Below are 17,158 nucleotides of genomic sequence, written 5' to 3'. Positions count from 1 at the left end.
TTAGCTCCTTCCATTTGCTGATGCAGTCTTTACAATCCAGTTTCACAGGACGAATGTTCTGGTACAGATAAGAACCTAGGTGCAATGTGTTGCATCACATTTTTGCTCTTCTCTCACACAGAAGGAGTCAATCATTTAAAGCCTCTCAGGTTTGTGTGCAAAAGACATATCTAGATACCAATGACAGCTGGTGCAGAATGTTTTGCTGAGCTCCAACACTGAAATATGAACCAACCAAACTTGTCTATTTCTACTGTGTTAACAGCGAAAATTATTTGTTGTTTTTGGGGCAGTTCCATAGAGCAAGTGGTAGCGTTGTTCTGATTGGAGGTTTGTGAGTTTAAATTCCAGCTCCACCAATTTGCAGTTAAACACTTAACTGCTGAGTTATATAAATTAGATACTTGTAAGTCAATTTGGATAACAATAATCCACAAACAAGAATTCAGTGTATACACAGTATGGGTTTGTATTTTAAACTTTATCAGCCTGTGCTATGCTAAAGTGGCAATTCTCATGACTTGAGTTGTTCTCATGCCTAGAGGTTCTGCATCTGTCACTGCAGCCAATGTGCATTCCTTTTTTTTTTTTTTTTTTTTTTTTCTTCATAAAACAGCGTGCATATTTAAAATGTGCATAGAGCTCATCAGTAAAATCAGTACATTAGGAAAGAGCTCAGCCACTTCCACATGTCCAACAAAATGGATTAGGCACTTCTCCAGCCTTTGTCTTATTCTCAACTGCTGAGCAGTCCTACTAGTTACTAGAATGCCCTTCCAAAAATGACAAGTTTAAAGAATATGATGCTCTAACAGCAAACATAGGCTGTCTCTGTATGTGAGAAGGCTGCACTAGACTCCCTTGGGTTTTGCATTGTTGCTTTGCATTTGGCTCGAATGCTAGCTCTTCTAATCCTCAAAAGGCACTCTTTTCTTTACAGTGGGACTGCTCAATGGTGTCTTCTGGCTGTCTTTGTTCCTAACATGACAAGGTGGGAAATGAACTTGCCATTTTCTTCCTGAAGGGCTATGCACCTGTATCTGCTGTTCTCACCACTTGTCACTGAGACCACATTGCACCAGTGGATGGGGATGAAGTCAGGCAAAAAAAAACCTCTAACCATAATGTGCCAAGACAAATGACAATCACGCTAGAGAGCCCTGTTTGGCCTTGAGCATATTCAGAATGTAAAGCAGACTCCCTTAAATGTAAATTGGATCAGAAACTTAAGTATAAGACCCGCTTAAGGCAGAACAGCAGCCTGAAAACTCAAAATATTGTATTACAATATTACATGAAGAGCACTACATAAAAACATGTATATATTATATTTTGTATGTAATATATTATTGTATATAATGTATTAATATATTATAATATATGAATATATTATAATATATTCATATATCATAATATATGAATATATTATAATATATTCATATATTATGATATATGAATATATTATAAATTAATAAGATATTATGTTAAACATGTTTCAGTGAAAAGACTGGTTAAAAAGGTTAAAAATGACTTTACTATGGCATCATTTATATAACAGTTCTCATTATTAACAACTAGCAAATGGTTAAATTTTGTCTTCAACTAACATGGTCTTTTTATTAAAATATTATAAAAATGTTTTAATTGCACACACAGTTGCTCTTGCAGAGATTAGTAAGTTAAATTTCGGGTATAAAAATTATTCTACTTACATTGACACGTTTTTTTTTTTTTAATTATTATTATTATTATTATATATTTAACTCAATGCCCCCAGAAGACATCATTTAGCAAACACAGAAAAATGTAGAAATGTTAGTTCATATGAAAAACACAATCATTAGTAACTAGGTTTGCTCATTGTTCAGTAGATGTTATCAAGTTTGTTCATATTTTTACAAATGCAAACATTTAATATGAAAATGGCAGAAAATGAAAAAAAGAAAAATGAGAAAGAAAAACAAGGAGCACAGAAACTATTACAATTCAGAGTACTGGTGAATTTCTGCCAGCTTAGCTAAAAGCAAACAGAAGAGAGACATTTGGAAGGAAGCTGGAAGGAACACTGAGGGCTGAGAACATCAGAATTTGTCTTGTTTTGGACAGTTCATAAGGATGGGAAAAAGAGACGTGTGTAGAAGGTGTACTGCAGTATTATCCCTATGGGGCGATGTAGGATGTGAAAGCAGATGTAATGGAGTGTAACATTCTCAGCAGACCCAGAGAGATCGGATCAACACACGCGCTCTGCCAAGTTTTACAGATGTGATTTTCTTTCAGTAGAAATATGTTTTTCTTTTCATGTTTTTCCAGAAATATCATCTGTTCGATCTCTTCTTAAAATGTTCTGAGCAGATTTTTCACACTTCTATTACTCTTTTCAACTCAAAAATATCCCGAAATTGTATTTTTTTGTGATTTCAGGTGGTGAATGCAAAAAAGAAAACAAAGAAGAAAAGATACATCAACTCTGGAACAGTGAGTCTCCAGAATGCTCATGTCCAAATATTCTCTTCTTTATCTTCTTTAACCCTAACCCTAAACCTAGATTTTTAGTATTAAAATCTATATATTTTGGCAGCTGTTATTGATCTCTACACACAAGACCAACATTGATAAATTGATCACATGCTGCTATTCAATAAAGCTAAGCAAATAAAACATATATTGGTTTATGGAAATTATCAGCATTGGTCTGCATTGTGGTTTGGATTATTTAAAATTTTTTGTTTTCAGGGGGTGTTGCTTAGTTTTATGCAAGGGTGGACCTTTGGTTGCCTAGAAATCTAATTAGGAAATTTCTCTGCTGTGGGATGAATAAAAGTATATCTTATCTTAATTGACTAGGCAGTTTACATATTGTAATACTAATACTAATGCCCTGCTTGTTAGTTAATTGCATTAATACAGACAAAAACTTGTATGGTTATTGTCCAATCATAAGAAAAGTTTCAACTTTAGTAGAACGACATATAAAAATGAAGTTTTTAGCTACCAGATTTGCTATTCTCTTCTGCAATCACATGAAAATGATAAACAAGTCTAACTTTCATCTTATTTTTTTATTTATGCACAATGTTTAAAGCATGTGATTTATATGATGCCATTGTGTCTAACTTTTCTTTGTTCAACATTTTATTTTTATAATTTATTTTATTATTTTTTTTGTATTATGTTCATGATGAAGAAAAGATCATCTGTCATCATGCAAGCTACCTTAATCCACCTACTTTAAAAACAGTTGATTGTGCTAGAAAATTAGTGCAATGCAGCAAGATTTAATTTAAAATTCATAATGTTTAAAGATAGACATGAAAATTTATTTAAAAACATTTGTTTTACAAAATTCAATAGTATTTTTTTTTTTCAATAATTGTTTTCTTTTGTGAAACTCACTTGTCTGTCAAACAACAAGAAGAAATAACAACAACAAAATAGTAACCTGGACATAAGTTCCACTTCTCATATGTGCCTGGGTTGATGATATATTTTTTTACTATGGCTAATAAATCTCATATTTAGTTTGCACTAGTAAAAATCTATGCATTGATCTGAAAGAGGGACAGACACTGTATAATAAAGCACATGAATATCATCTTTTTTGTTCAGTAGCATAGTAATGTTGGAAATCCCTCTGTAGTCATGACAGCACTAATAAGAGGTATACAATAAAGATTTAAAGTCAACTTTAGGATTTGTTGGTAATGACGGATACACCTTAGAATACACCAGGGAAGCCATAATGTGGCATTTTTTACAAGGTTTATTACAGCAAAAAGTTAAATGCTGGGATTTTAGCCAGGATTGATTTTAATTGAAATTAGTTATAATTCCCAAATCACAGAAACTATTTTGGTTAGTTGTGCCAGGAGTTTCATTTAATCATTGCAGCCTTCTGTAATAATGATAGAAACATGATATATTGTGCAGTTCTGACACTAATGAGCAACAATGCACCGCTTTGAGAGTTAAAGGTGTCTGTGTGTTTAAAGAGTTATGGCATGCTATGAAGCAGGTGTTCTGTGTGTAGCATATGGAATCCATGCATGTTGTAAATGGTCTGATTTCTTTCATTTCCAAGGTGACGTTGCTTTCATTCTCTGTTGAGGCGGAACACACTTTCCTAGATTACATCAAAGCAGGGTGAGTAGAAATGCTCACATGAACAAACTGCACACATTAAGACAAAATGGTCCTAGTTTTTTCTTCTTACAGGTTGGGGCATTTCAAAAACTGACCTTTAATGGTGGAATGAAATGCTGTGGGAAAAATCATCCAATCAGACAAGCTGTAAAAGAACACACTACACATTTCTACTTTCATACAGTAGTTCACTGACCTACCTGATACTGTGTCACAGTGTGGATGTCACCGATACAGAACAGACACATGACACAGCCACACACATCAAACAAAGCTGCTACTAGCAGTACAGTTATCATCATTTTTGTGTTGCCAGATCTTCTTTAGCTTTCCCTGATGAAAAGATGAAAAGACATTCAAAATTGAGGCCTTGATTACAGGAAAACACAAATCTGTTTGCCCCATGCCTCCTAACACAATAGTGTGCTCTAAAATTGATATTATTTGCTATGATGTATTTCTTCCTTTACCCACCTTCACCTTCCTTTAGTTCTTTTATTATGTAGAAAATTATTTTCTACAAGTCATTAACCAGACACTTTATTAAAATGCAATTTTGGCAATTTTGGTTTCATATTATACCACAGCCTGGCATCACCTATACCTTCTAAATAATAAATAAGCTAGCATAATCAAATGGTATTATTTGAAATATGCAAGCCTGTAACAAAAGCTAGAAATTGCCACACCTAGAAATGCAATTGCATTAAAAAAAAAAAAAAAGACATCTTTGAGATCGTCACATTTATCTATTACTAATTATTATGAGATATTTATAAATCAAATGTAAGACGATTCAGCCTGTTTTTTATTTTATTTATTTTATAGGGGCAATGCTCATTGATCAACAGTAAATAAGGCAGAATTACCCCTAATTACTTATATAGCCCTAATGTATTCATTTAGATTTTATTTAGCTTTTTACTAGAAATTTTAAACTTATATTTAATTAAAATAATTATCTGCCAATATATTTCGAAATAGTACTTTATTATAATTTTATAATAGGAAAGATTTTATTTGTTCAATTTGATTTGTTTTTGGCAGTGCATAATACAAACATGAATTATACACAGTCATGAACACAAAACCACACACCATTCTTATCTACTGTAAATTATTATGTGGGTGATAACTGGCCTTACATTACTGTAGTTGGTAACAACTCTAATGTGCTATAGTGGCTCTGGTATCTCTGTGCTGCTTGTATTTTCATATTGATCAGCAGCCAGCCTGATTTCTAACAAAAGCCTGGAGGTGTTTCACAGTAATAACTCACCTAATGACACAAATCTGCTCTTACTCTTAGTCAATTTTCAAATAAGGTAGGGGATGGGGGTATTAGAACTGTGCACGAGAGATTTTGACTGTGAGGGATATGACTGACCTGCGCGTCTCAAACGATCGGTGACGGACTGATGTCACCCATGTGCATTGTTTGAATATGATCTAATCCACTAGTAAACCACTTTCTGCCCTGTTTCCCCCTTTTTTTAATACCCATGACTTTTGCTGTTTGTGCTAAAAATGCTGCTGAATTTCTTTCTATCATGGTTTTTACTAATTCCAGTGCTAAAGATCGATTTGTGAGAAGATGAATTCTACAATTTTGTAGAGTAAAATGAAAAATGATGAGATTCCAATGCAAGTCAAGAAAAGTTTAGAAGCAATGTACACATATAACCCATACATTCGAATCCATATAGTAAACAAACTGTATGGATTGCTAGTGTGTGTGTGTGTGTGTGTGTGTGTGTGTGTGTGTGTGTGTGTGTGTGTGTGTGTGTGTGTGTGTGTGTGTGAGAAAGAGAGAGAAAGACTAATGTCTAATAGGCAGTTGAGGTCATTTTTAATCCCCATATTTATCATGTGCACATTTTTCCAAAACTCGCTGACAGCTGTTTGTAGGGAAAACATTACCCTCTGTTCCAACAACACATTAATAAGCTCTGTGTACAACCGATGCTGAGCTTGTACAGAATGGAGATGGAGATGTCCAGTATAACACAGATTAATATGCGTGTCTGGAGTCTCACTTGTAATACATTTGAAATAACCCAAAAACTTTGAAGCAGTCTGAGAGCTAGAAATGAAGATAAGTTCAATTTAACTGAATTTTATGGATGTAGCTCTTTTTTAACAATAAACATTGTCACAAAACAGTTTTAGATAAATAAAGATATTACTAATAGAGAGAGCAAGCTAGAACTGATGGAGATGGGGAAAACTCTCTACAGGGATTCAAGCAAGAAACCTGGAGAGGAATTAAAATAAAAAAGGAATGCTTCCTCATCTGGGTGACTACATAATATGATTATAAATGAATTCCTTTCTATAGTACAACATGGTGAAAACTGCAATTGTCTGAACAGAATAATTGTTGTTGGTTGAAGTTATACCTGATGTTCACTGATGGAAACTTAAGTAAAAACAACTATGCAATTTATTCCTTACCATTCATATCACCCATTATATCACATATCACCATCATATCATCAACTGTTCATATTACAATTAGTCCAAATCCTTATAGTTACTAAGTGGGATAATCCACAGAAATCCCATGTATCTTTATGCAGTTTATGTGGGACCACTTATAAGCAGAAGAGGATACCATAAAGAAATACTATTGTCCTCCAAACAGCATCAGACCTTGCTTTGCATTGAGAAAGGAGCAAAAGAAACCACCATTAAAAGAGCAGATATGTTGAAATGCTGATAGGGAAACATAATAGGGAACCTTGAGTGATCACTGATACCCTGGGCCAATTACTTATTAGTCATCTGCATTAATTACGTTTAATGAAAAAAAGGATCCCTTCCTATTCTACTTTCATTAACCAACTTTTAAATGCATAACAGGACAACACATACACTAAAGGCCTGTAAGGCCACAATTGAAACAATTTATATTAAATCACAATCCATATTAAATCACATATTATCATCATATTAAATCACAATCCATCATGAATGCCACTGTAGTTATATTTATTAGCCTGTTTATCACTAAAAGGGTTTAATTCAAACATAATTGATTTAATAATTTAATAAAGTTTAATTAAAAATTTGAGCCTAAATGAATAGTTGGACTACGATCATAATGAGGCATCCAAGGACAGTCTTCATTATGCATGTTAAATTAGAAGAGAACATAAAGAGCATGGGATGCTCAAATTGCCCAGTATCAGTACAGCTAATATAATGCATCATTGTTTGTATATGCTTTAGTTGTTTTGCATATTAATGTGATACAACAATATATTAATATAACACAGATATGTAGGTGTGCAGAAAAGAAAATCCATAAAATTTCATTGTTCTGTGTTAAAGCTGTTTAGATGCATGAGTTTTATTATATAGGAGATATTTTTATTACAGACACCACTTGAAGAAATAAACACAGACTTGTTTTTTTTAATGATGTGGCATAAAAAAGGGGAAAGACTGAGTATATTAGAAAGTAACCCTCATCATAAAAATCAGCATGAGTTTATAAGCACAAGCCTGTCAAGTTGTGCTATTATTAATCATCTCAAATAGATTTTATGTACCCCCTATCAACAAAAAATAGACATACAAACCTAAGTAGCAGCCATTTTGTAGTCATAAACTTTTTTTCTCATCAAATAAAAAACACTGCACTTTTGAGATACATGGACTCTTTCTAGATCTAGATCTAATTCCTATCTTCTTGCACTTTGGACAGCTGTCAGCAGTATTCTATCTCCATGAGCTCTGACATTCTCATACATTTATAATGGCCTGTTATAGAAATCTGTGGGCAGCTAGCTGTGACAGGTGAAGGGAATAAATGATGGACCTGCAATCAGCAGTTAGGCTGCATCTCCTGCTGACCTGAAACCAATGTTCTGCTGGCTGGAATAAAAGAAGAAGACTTTGCAGGTGTTGCTACAGATTGCCCTTTGCAGGCTGATTTGGTTAGAATCCATAGTGGAGCCACTATCATAACAGCTTAAAGAATGGTTGTGGTTGGGAAAACTGTCCTAAATCTAAAGCAGATTCTGGTTGACAGGACAGACATGAGCAAAGAGAGAACGCACAGCAGGAGAATAAACTAACACAATGTAGGCCCACAGGGAGCCTCTGATTGCACTAGTTTGCTCAATCAGATGGCCTGTGTGCCGAGGCGATGTCTGGAGAGTTTATACTTTGAGATGAATTGGAGTGTAAAAGCTTGATATTAATGTTCATTGTTGAGGGGTTTTTTTTGCTGCCTTTCTAGTTATATTTGGTATTAAATCTTTTTTCTGTTTTTTTTTAATTTCTGGTCATTCTTCTTATTCTTGCTCTAATTTTTTTAGCACTCAGATCCATTTCACCGTGGCTATTGATTTCACAGCTTCCAATGGTAGGAATTTCTTCTTGTGTTTCTTTTGTATTTTCTTACCTGTTACTACTTGCTACTATTATCAGTCAAACTCATATGCAGCTTTTTTAGATAGAAAGTAAGGATTTTCTCCAGGAAAATGTCATCTTAATGTATATAACTATAATTGCAGATTAAGCACTGTTAATCATGGCAAGTCCAGTTTACGGCACAAAAATAAAGAACACGCTAATCTGCATCTAAAACATTACATGTGAGCAGATTGTGTTATTTTTAATATGTTGTAATTAACTAAAGAAGGATAATTAATGTTTTTCTCTGTCTGCTAAGCTTTGTGCTTAATTATTTCACCTTTAATAGAGCTTAGTCACTTTCTTTGAGTTCATAAATATGCAAGAAGGTCTTTTAGGTTGGAGAGAAAATGCATACAAGCCACAAAGGATCATTCAATTGTTCAAAGACAAGGCTGCCACATGAATGCTTAACTGCTTGCTTGGATCTTACTGGTTTCTATGATATAGCCTCTGGGTGACCCCATTCTAGAAAGATGTCATATCACTAGCAGACATTCCATTATTATTATTATTTTAGGGGGGGGTGTTTTTACCATTACTGCAAGTGTTTATTATCTGTAAAACAGAACATTTCCTCAATTCTTTCCTTAAAGGAAACCCATCTCAGTCCACATCTCTACATTATATGAACCCATACCAGATGAATGCCTATGCTATGGCACTAAAAGCTGTTGGGGAAATTATCCAGGATTATGACAGTGATAAGATGTTTCCTGCTTTGGGCTTTGGAGCCAAACTCCCCCCTGATGGCAGAGTGTCTCACGAGTTCCCTCTGGTAAGAACTGCACTGCTCATTCTTATCTAATGGCAAAAGTATTACAATTCGCTGTATTCAGCCCTGTAAAGTTACATAATATTCATTTTTTTTGTTTTGCTTCCATGCAATTAATTTCTTTGATGTTTGATAAAGTAGATTTAGTTTTCAGTCTATTAAATATGTATGTGAACCTACTACTGCTACTTTATATGACTGTAGTTCTTTGTTTCTATTTAAATGTATGCACACAGTTTGGTGAAAATGACTTGTATTACAGAGTGCTCTCTTTCTTTATATGTGAAATGCTATACATCATCAATCCGTTCTCCCACTCTTTTGCTCTTCATTGTACACTCATTTGCACGATTCCAGGCACTTTTAAAATGTTTATAACTGCATTCACTCACAGAACATTTTTCTGCTTTTACTTTTTGCTTTCTGACAGCAGATTATTTGGCTTGTGCTTTTTATTGGTTTGATTGATTGATTGACATTGTAACCTACACTGACCAGGCATAGCATTATGACATTACAACATTATGACCAGTGAAGTAAATAACACTGATTATCTTTTATCATGGTACCTGTAAGAGAGACTTGAGAAAAAAGAAATTGGCAAGCGTAAGAATTTGAGCAAGTGCAAAATTTTTATGTCTAGGCGACAGGTTCAGAGCATCTCCAAAACTGCAGCTCTTGTGAGCTGTTCCCAGTCTGCAGTGGTCAGTATCTATCAAAAGTGGTCCAACAGTGGTGAACCAGCGGTTGGTCATTGGCGGCCAAGGCTCACTGATGCACGTGGGGACCGAAGGCTTGTCCGATTCAGCAGACTGCTGAAGAAGTTAATGCTCGATGAGTCAGGACTGTTTTGGTAGCAAAAGCTATAATAGGCAGGTGGTCATAAAGTTATGCCACCGGTGGCCATAAAGTTATGCCTGGTCAGTGTACTTTCCGAATTGATTTACCTAATATATTTATTTATTTATTTATTTATTTATATACTGTTTGATCTTTTGTTTTTAATTAAAGAATGGTAATGTAGATAACCCTTACTGTAATGGCATGGAGGGCATTCTAGAGGCATACCACCAGAGTCTCAAAACTGTTCAGCTTTATGGACCAACAAACTTTGCCCCAATCATCAATCATGTAGCGAGGTAAGTTAAAAAATAATAATAATAATTTTGTGACAGCAATATATACCTTTATGTTTTAAATGCTATGATGGGTTTTTTTTATGTTTTAATGGTTATGATTCATTTTCTATAACAGTGCCTTAGAAAGCAATTCCAGCTGCAAGGTTTATATTAATGTGCTAGTTTAAATATGTTATTATTTCTATAGTAACAACATACAGTAAACAGAGACAGTATTGGAGACACTAAATAAATTGCTAGGAATTAATGCAGGCAGTGATTAAAATAGTGCAGCATGTTCTGAGTATATTTTTTTAGCATGTCTGGGCTCAACACTCTAAAAGTAAAGTAAAGGTTAAAACTGTCTGTTCAAGTTTTCCATAGAAATGCTTCCAGGTTGTAGCACTTCAGAGTGAAAAAAGGTGGTGAGAGAAAGATTGTTTATAGCTACTATAATGTATGTGATATCGAACTAACGTGGGATTTCTAACTATAAATGAATTAACAGTAACACGTGACATTTTTATTAGGAAGCTATTATCCTTGGCAATTACTGTAGAGAAAATAAAGTAAAACTGTTTGTGAGGGTGTTATAGGAAGTAAATTAGCTTTAGGGTGATACTGTAAATCTGCACCGTTTTGTTCTTCACATATGGAAAAAAATAAAAAACATAATACTTAATAGATGCATAGATGCTTTGTATCAAATTCCAACACATCTAAAAACAGTCACTGATTTAGTCATTTAAATGACATGACAATAACAGTAATTAATAGCTGAGTTTGTACACAGAACACAAATGAAAAGGAAATTAAAGTGCCAGTCAAGTAGTGAGCTTGACACATGTTGTTGTTTGCTGCCCACTGATGGAAAAATAAATGCCTCTTGTAGTTAAGTGAAATGAACGGGTGCTGTAGAGAGTGTCTAATCCTCTCGTCTAGCTTTTAATTAAACATGTCATTATGTGCCAAGCCTTGACAAGCCTGAAAAGATATTACCCCATGGGACCTGATGGGACCCAGTGTCCATTTCTTTGAAGGTCATTATCGTACACTAATGAGACAAGCTGCAATTTTTTTTTTGAATAGCATTCGTTTTAGTTTAAGGAACAAATGACAGCATGCATGTCAAACCTGGCTGCTTAAATTTTCATTAAGCACCTAAGATGAGTTACACTGCCATAAGTTGTGATAGCAGAGAAATTTTATCAACAGCCCGATCTGTTAAGGGTTTTGATCCTGCATGAACTGATTTAAATAACAAAGTGCTTTTGAAAAAGTGCTTTTGATGATAAATCAGTCTGAGATTAAGAGGCATCCAAGGGGGAAAAACATTTATTTTTTGCTGCCTATAAAAATAGATTATAAATGTGCTCATTGGTTTGTTTTATAGTCCCTTTTTGTTCCTGTAATTTATTTATGACAAATCATTATTAAATTATTATTAAATTTAAGTCTTTTTTTTTTTTTTTTTAGGAATGGTACTTTCCTGTACTTTGACATATGCTGATGCTTGTTTTTCTTGTGTGTGCATGTGTGTGTGCATATGTGTCTGTGTGTGCATGTGTGTATTAGATATGCAGTAGCAGTGGAAGACGGCTCACAGTACTTTGTGCTCCTCATCATCACAGATGGAGTTATATCAGACATGGCTCAGACCAAAGAAGCCATCGTCAATGTGAGTAATCTTTCTAATAACAGGAATATGCTATCTGCTTATTACACACACACACACACACACACACACACACACACACACACACACACACACACACACACACACACACACACACACACACACACACACACACACGTCTACCTTTGCCTGTTTCCTCTTCCTCTTTGATTACCAAACAGGTTTGAATGTATTGCATCATGCTTAAACAAAAGACTTTTAAGGCAATTCATCTCTTGGAGGAGCAAATTCCCTGTCAACGGCTGCATCCTCTAAAGCTTCTTTTCCAGAACTACTGCTTCTTTTACATCAGTTACCCAGCAGACTGGATTTAAAGGGAATTTGCGACTGTTAGTCAAACCATTAGAACAGCCACACCTTCCTTTTAAGATCTTGTCTGCTGCTCTGTCTCTTCACATCCATCTATCAACCCTAATTTACTGCCACCAGACCCAGACTAGGAGTTTTAATTCCATCCTGGATGAACAGGTCCACACATACTGTAATGGCATATTGCATATTTAAATAACGTATTGAATATTTTAATTTGAAGAACATTTCCTGTAAAACTCACAAAACAAGAACAATAGTCTGATTGTGCAGATAATAAACAAATAAAAATAGAGATAAACATAGTAGCTTGGCTTTTTATGTAGAAAGATTGCCTGAAAGATAATCTATCTGATATTAGTTCTTATGGGAAGCAACAGACACATGGTGGTTGAGATTTTTACATTCTTGTGATGTTTGCTTTACGTTTGTGAGACTAACAAAGATTTTGTTCATCAGCATAAAACTTCAGCACTCGGTCTTCTTCTTCTTCTTCTTCTTCTTCTTCTTCTTCTTCTTCTTCTTCTTCTTCTTCTTCTTCTTCTCCCTCTTCCTTTCTCTAGCCAGTCTTTTTATGTAGAGTCAATTAAATTGGCCAGTTTGCTGTGTGAAGCTGTTCTTTTCTCCACAGCTGTTGGTTAAATTATGCAGAATGATTTCCTGACCTGACAGTCCAAGGTGACAGAATCAGTGACAAGACCCTAATTCATTTGTTACAGTCGAAATCCTGAAACACTTTTTTTTTAACTCACTTTAATTCACTGGGTAAATCAATGTATACTTTACTGTGTAAAATGTTGTGTGAGATTCAGTATTGTAATACCAATAAAAAAGATCAAGCTGGGAAAAGCTTGTGATGAGCACTGGCCCCTGACCTATTTTCGTCCTCATAATTTCTTGTTTCGTCTGCCAAAATGTATTCTGCCAAAATGTATGTGTCTGTAAATATCTGGTCCAAAACATGAGCAGATACTTAATTTGTATAATTTTTTTTTTTATTGCCCATAATTTATATCGCTTATGGAAGTAATTGCAAGCTTTTAATTATAATTAAAAAGCAGTTTGGGGTAGTCTGTGAATTTGTGAAATTTTCTGATAATTATTTTAAATTAAATGGTTTGGAAATTGGATATTATTTGTACCTTGTAAAGTTCTGCAGCTCTGCATACTGAGATTAGTTCAAGATACAATTCTCACTGTTTTCTTACTATTAGAATTTATACTGTAAAAAAAAAAAAAAACTGTATCTCGCAGAAGGCAAGTAAAAATTTGTCATTTCTTGTATACAGTTCAAGAGGCTATTAGCAGGCTTATACTCTTTTATGTTTTTTTTCTATCAAATTATATAATCATTTCTTGTTTAACCGCAAATATGCTATTTCGTACATTTATTAATAGTCACTGAGCACTTTATTAGGGACACCTGTACACCTGCTCTATTACTCATAGATCTAGTCAGCCAATTGTGGCAGCAGAACAGTCCATAAAATTATGCAGATTCAAGCCAGCAGCTTTGGTTAATGTTCACATCAAACATGGGAATAGGGTGAAAATGTTATTTCATGTCATTACGATGGTTTGATTGTTGATGCCAGACCGGCTGGTTTGATTATTTCTAAAACTGCTTCTATAACACATTTTCATCTACATCAATCAGTAGAGTTGACACAGAATGGTGCAATAAGAAAAAACTTTTATTGAGTGGCAGTTTTGGTGGACAAAACACCTTACTGATGAGAGATCAACAGAGAATAGCCAGACTGCTTTGAGCTGACAGAAAGTTAACAATAACTTACATAACCTCTACAATTATGGTAAGCAGAAAAGCATCTTGGATTGCACAAAATGTCAAAGCTTGAGAACAACAACATGTGGACTTCCATACAAGTTTTTATTTCTTTCAACCAAGAACAGAAAACTGGAAAAACATGGCCAATGAATTGTAATTTCTTGTAAGACACAGAAGATATAGTCAGAATTTAGAGGTAACAGCATAAATCCATGGATCCAACCACCTTGTGTCAACAGTCCAGGCTGGTCAAGGTGGTGTAATGGTGTGGGGAACACTCTGGGCTGTCAGCTATTGCATATATGAATGTTGTTACTGATGTGCATTCCAAAGATAAATTTACTCATCTTTTTGTGAGCTTCAATTCTAATGCACCTTGCCAAAAGGGAAAAGTAATCTCAAAGTGGTTTCATTAACATCAACAATGAGTGTGGTAGAGCATAAAAGTGTACCTGAAAAATCTGGAGGAATTGATGATGAAATTATATCAGCATGGACCAGAACCTTGAAAGAATAGTTCAAACATATTGTAGAATCCATGCCATTGAGAATTGATGATGTTCTGAAAGCAAAATTCGACTAACCTAGTAATACTATTATGTTCCAAATAAACTGCACACAATGTAGTTTTATATATAAATTTCATATAATTTATTTATTAACGATTTTCTCTAAAATGCTGGAACTTTTTAAATGCACTGGAATAATTTCCATCAATATCTTGAACTTTTAATATCAAATTGTATCTGGCATGTAGGTTATCTATGAAACAAACAAATTAACTTCACCTACCCTGAGATTTGTTTTAATATTTGACTTTATGTCTTCATTTTTGTTGCTTTTTTTTGCTTTTATTTTTTAAGTTGTCATTATCAACTGATATCATTCTTTATTGCTCATGGGAAGGTTAAACCTATACACTGTCAGAAGGTTTGGCATTTTTGTTTGACATTGTTGTCTTTCTTTCACTTTATTTGTGTGAATCTAATCGAATGATTTCACAGTTAAACTAATTGTAATTAAATATGTATTTGTTATTGTCACAATTAATGTTTCAATTTGTTTGATTACCTCTTTTGACATATGTGCGTGTTTATTGGTTTGTGATTTTGACTGAGTTATCTTACTGATTGAAAAGGCAGAGAAAAAGAGCTTTGTGTAATTTCTTGTAAAGATGGGGTTTGTCCTTGCATACATTTTAATTGCATTTTAATGCAGTTCCTTCTAGAGCTCACAGACCTCTTTAAGTCTTACTTCTACTCTGAGAAAAAAAAATCTTATAATTCTCACAAAGTAGAAGTATTATTCTGTGGTTTTTTCCCCTTTACCTAAAATGACCAGTTTGTCTTGGCAGTTAAGTACTGCATTCCCTACAGATACAGCACCTACAGTACACTGAGCCTGAATAACACATTACTGTAATGACACTACTTCTCAAAGAAAAACACCTCCTAATGGCATTTGCCCTAATGTTGTCCATTAACCATTAGAATCATTAGAAAGTAATGGGGAAATTGCTAATGGAAACCATATTGTTTTTTTTCAACCACCATCAGATGATAGAAATTGCACTTCTATCCTGAACTCTATTTAGATGTTTATTTCAATGCTTTTTGTCTTATCATTTATATGCAAGTATTATTTTTTTTTATAAAATTTTATTTCAAATGTAACTTTAGCTTTTATATTGCATTTTGTAAATTTTGAGAGCAAAGAAAAATGCTATTTCTTTATTTTCTCTTAAAATTGTTTGGGCTTAAAGTCCACTGGTTGTGTTTTAAAGGGGTTGGTCTTTACTGCTTAAAATCTCTGATGCTTCTATTAAAAAAAAAAAAAAGATATGCTGCTAGATTCAGTGCAATAATTGTATTTATTAAACCATTAAAATTTATAGTTATTAATAGATAGTTATTAATTATTAATACATAGTTATTAAACTATTGTGTTTAAATAAACCATTTGTTCTAAAAAAAGATCCAGCAATCTAAAATAATAATGTTTTTAATAATAAATATTTATTACAATTATTATCATTATACAATTATTGCCTTAAAGCACATTTAAAATCTGTACCTCTCTGTCATTCATACTTTCTTTTCCCTTACAGGCTGCTAAACTTCCAATGTCGATTATTATTGTTGGAGTTGGCCAGGCTGAGTTTGATGGTAAGAATGGAGATCCTTGAGCATCCTTATAGTTTGTCACACCCAAAAAGTTTAATACTACAAGATCAAACTTATAAAAGATAAAAAAAAAAAAAATAAATTTGCAGCAGTGCTTCCATGATTGTAGCCAAATAAGGAGCATTAGGTATCCTCTGATTGTGGAGGTTTGGGGGTTTGGCTACTAAGCAGATGTCAACCTGCTGGAATAAACAGCTGTTGAATGTAATAAGCATGGGGAACCATCTGCCTTCAGTGCTCATTTTCATACCGTTTTCTGGTTTTGTTTTTATTTGTTTTTTGGTTTTTTTTATAACATTGACATGGTAATATGATGACAGATAATTTTCTCTTTTCAGCCATGGTTGAGCTTGATGGTGATGACATTAGAATATCCTCAAGAGGAAAGCTGGCAGAAAGAGACATTGTTCAGGTAGCATCAGAGTTTCTACTACATAAAGCTACTTGCACTTAAAAATCTTAAAAAAAAAAAAAAAAAATTGGTTATGATCCCATGCTAAACATTTATAAATGTAGCCACATTTGGTAATGTCACATGTTACAAAGAGCTCATTTGCATGTTAACACTAAATACGGCTCATTTTATTCTAGCTGAGCAGAAATGCAGTACAAGTGTTAATGCATGTGCTTATAATCAGAATAGTAATAGCCAGGTATAAATGGGGTCTCTTAGTCAAAGAACATTTGAAACATCAAATAAAGACTTTTTATGCATGTGTGGAG

General features: G+C 33.8%; 1 protein-coding gene across 2 annotated transcripts in view; it reads left to right on the top strand.

Annotated features, from left to right (window-relative positions):
- The window catches only part of cpne5a (copine Va), an 86,944-nt gene that overhangs the window by 67,074 nt on the left and 2,712 nt on the right, over positions 1–17,158 (top strand). For both annotated transcript variants that reach the window (XM_083553932.1, XM_083553931.1), the window contains 8 exons: positions 2,425–2,478; positions 4,082–4,143; positions 8,469–8,515; positions 9,162–9,343; positions 10,352–10,479; positions 12,034–12,136; positions 16,360–16,417; positions 16,774–16,847. In XM_083553932.1, coding sequence (XP_083410058.1) covers positions 2,425–2,478; positions 4,082–4,143; positions 8,469–8,515; positions 9,162–9,343; positions 10,352–10,479; positions 12,034–12,136; positions 16,360–16,417; positions 16,774–16,847 — 708 coding nt within the window. The remainder of the gene's footprint in view (positions 1–2,424; positions 2,479–4,081; positions 4,144–8,468; positions 8,516–9,161; positions 9,344–10,351; positions 10,480–12,033; positions 12,137–16,359; positions 16,418–16,773; positions 16,848–17,158) is intronic.

The sequence above is a fragment of the Silurus aristotelis genome (assembly GCF_946808225.1).
Source record: "Silurus aristotelis genome assembly, chromosome: 11".
Classification (NCBI taxonomy): domain Eukaryota; kingdom Metazoa; phylum Chordata; class Actinopteri; order Siluriformes; family Siluridae; genus Silurus; species Silurus aristotelis.
The sequence above is the reverse complement of the archived record's forward strand: the minus strand, read 5'-3'. Positions and strand labels throughout refer to the sequence as shown.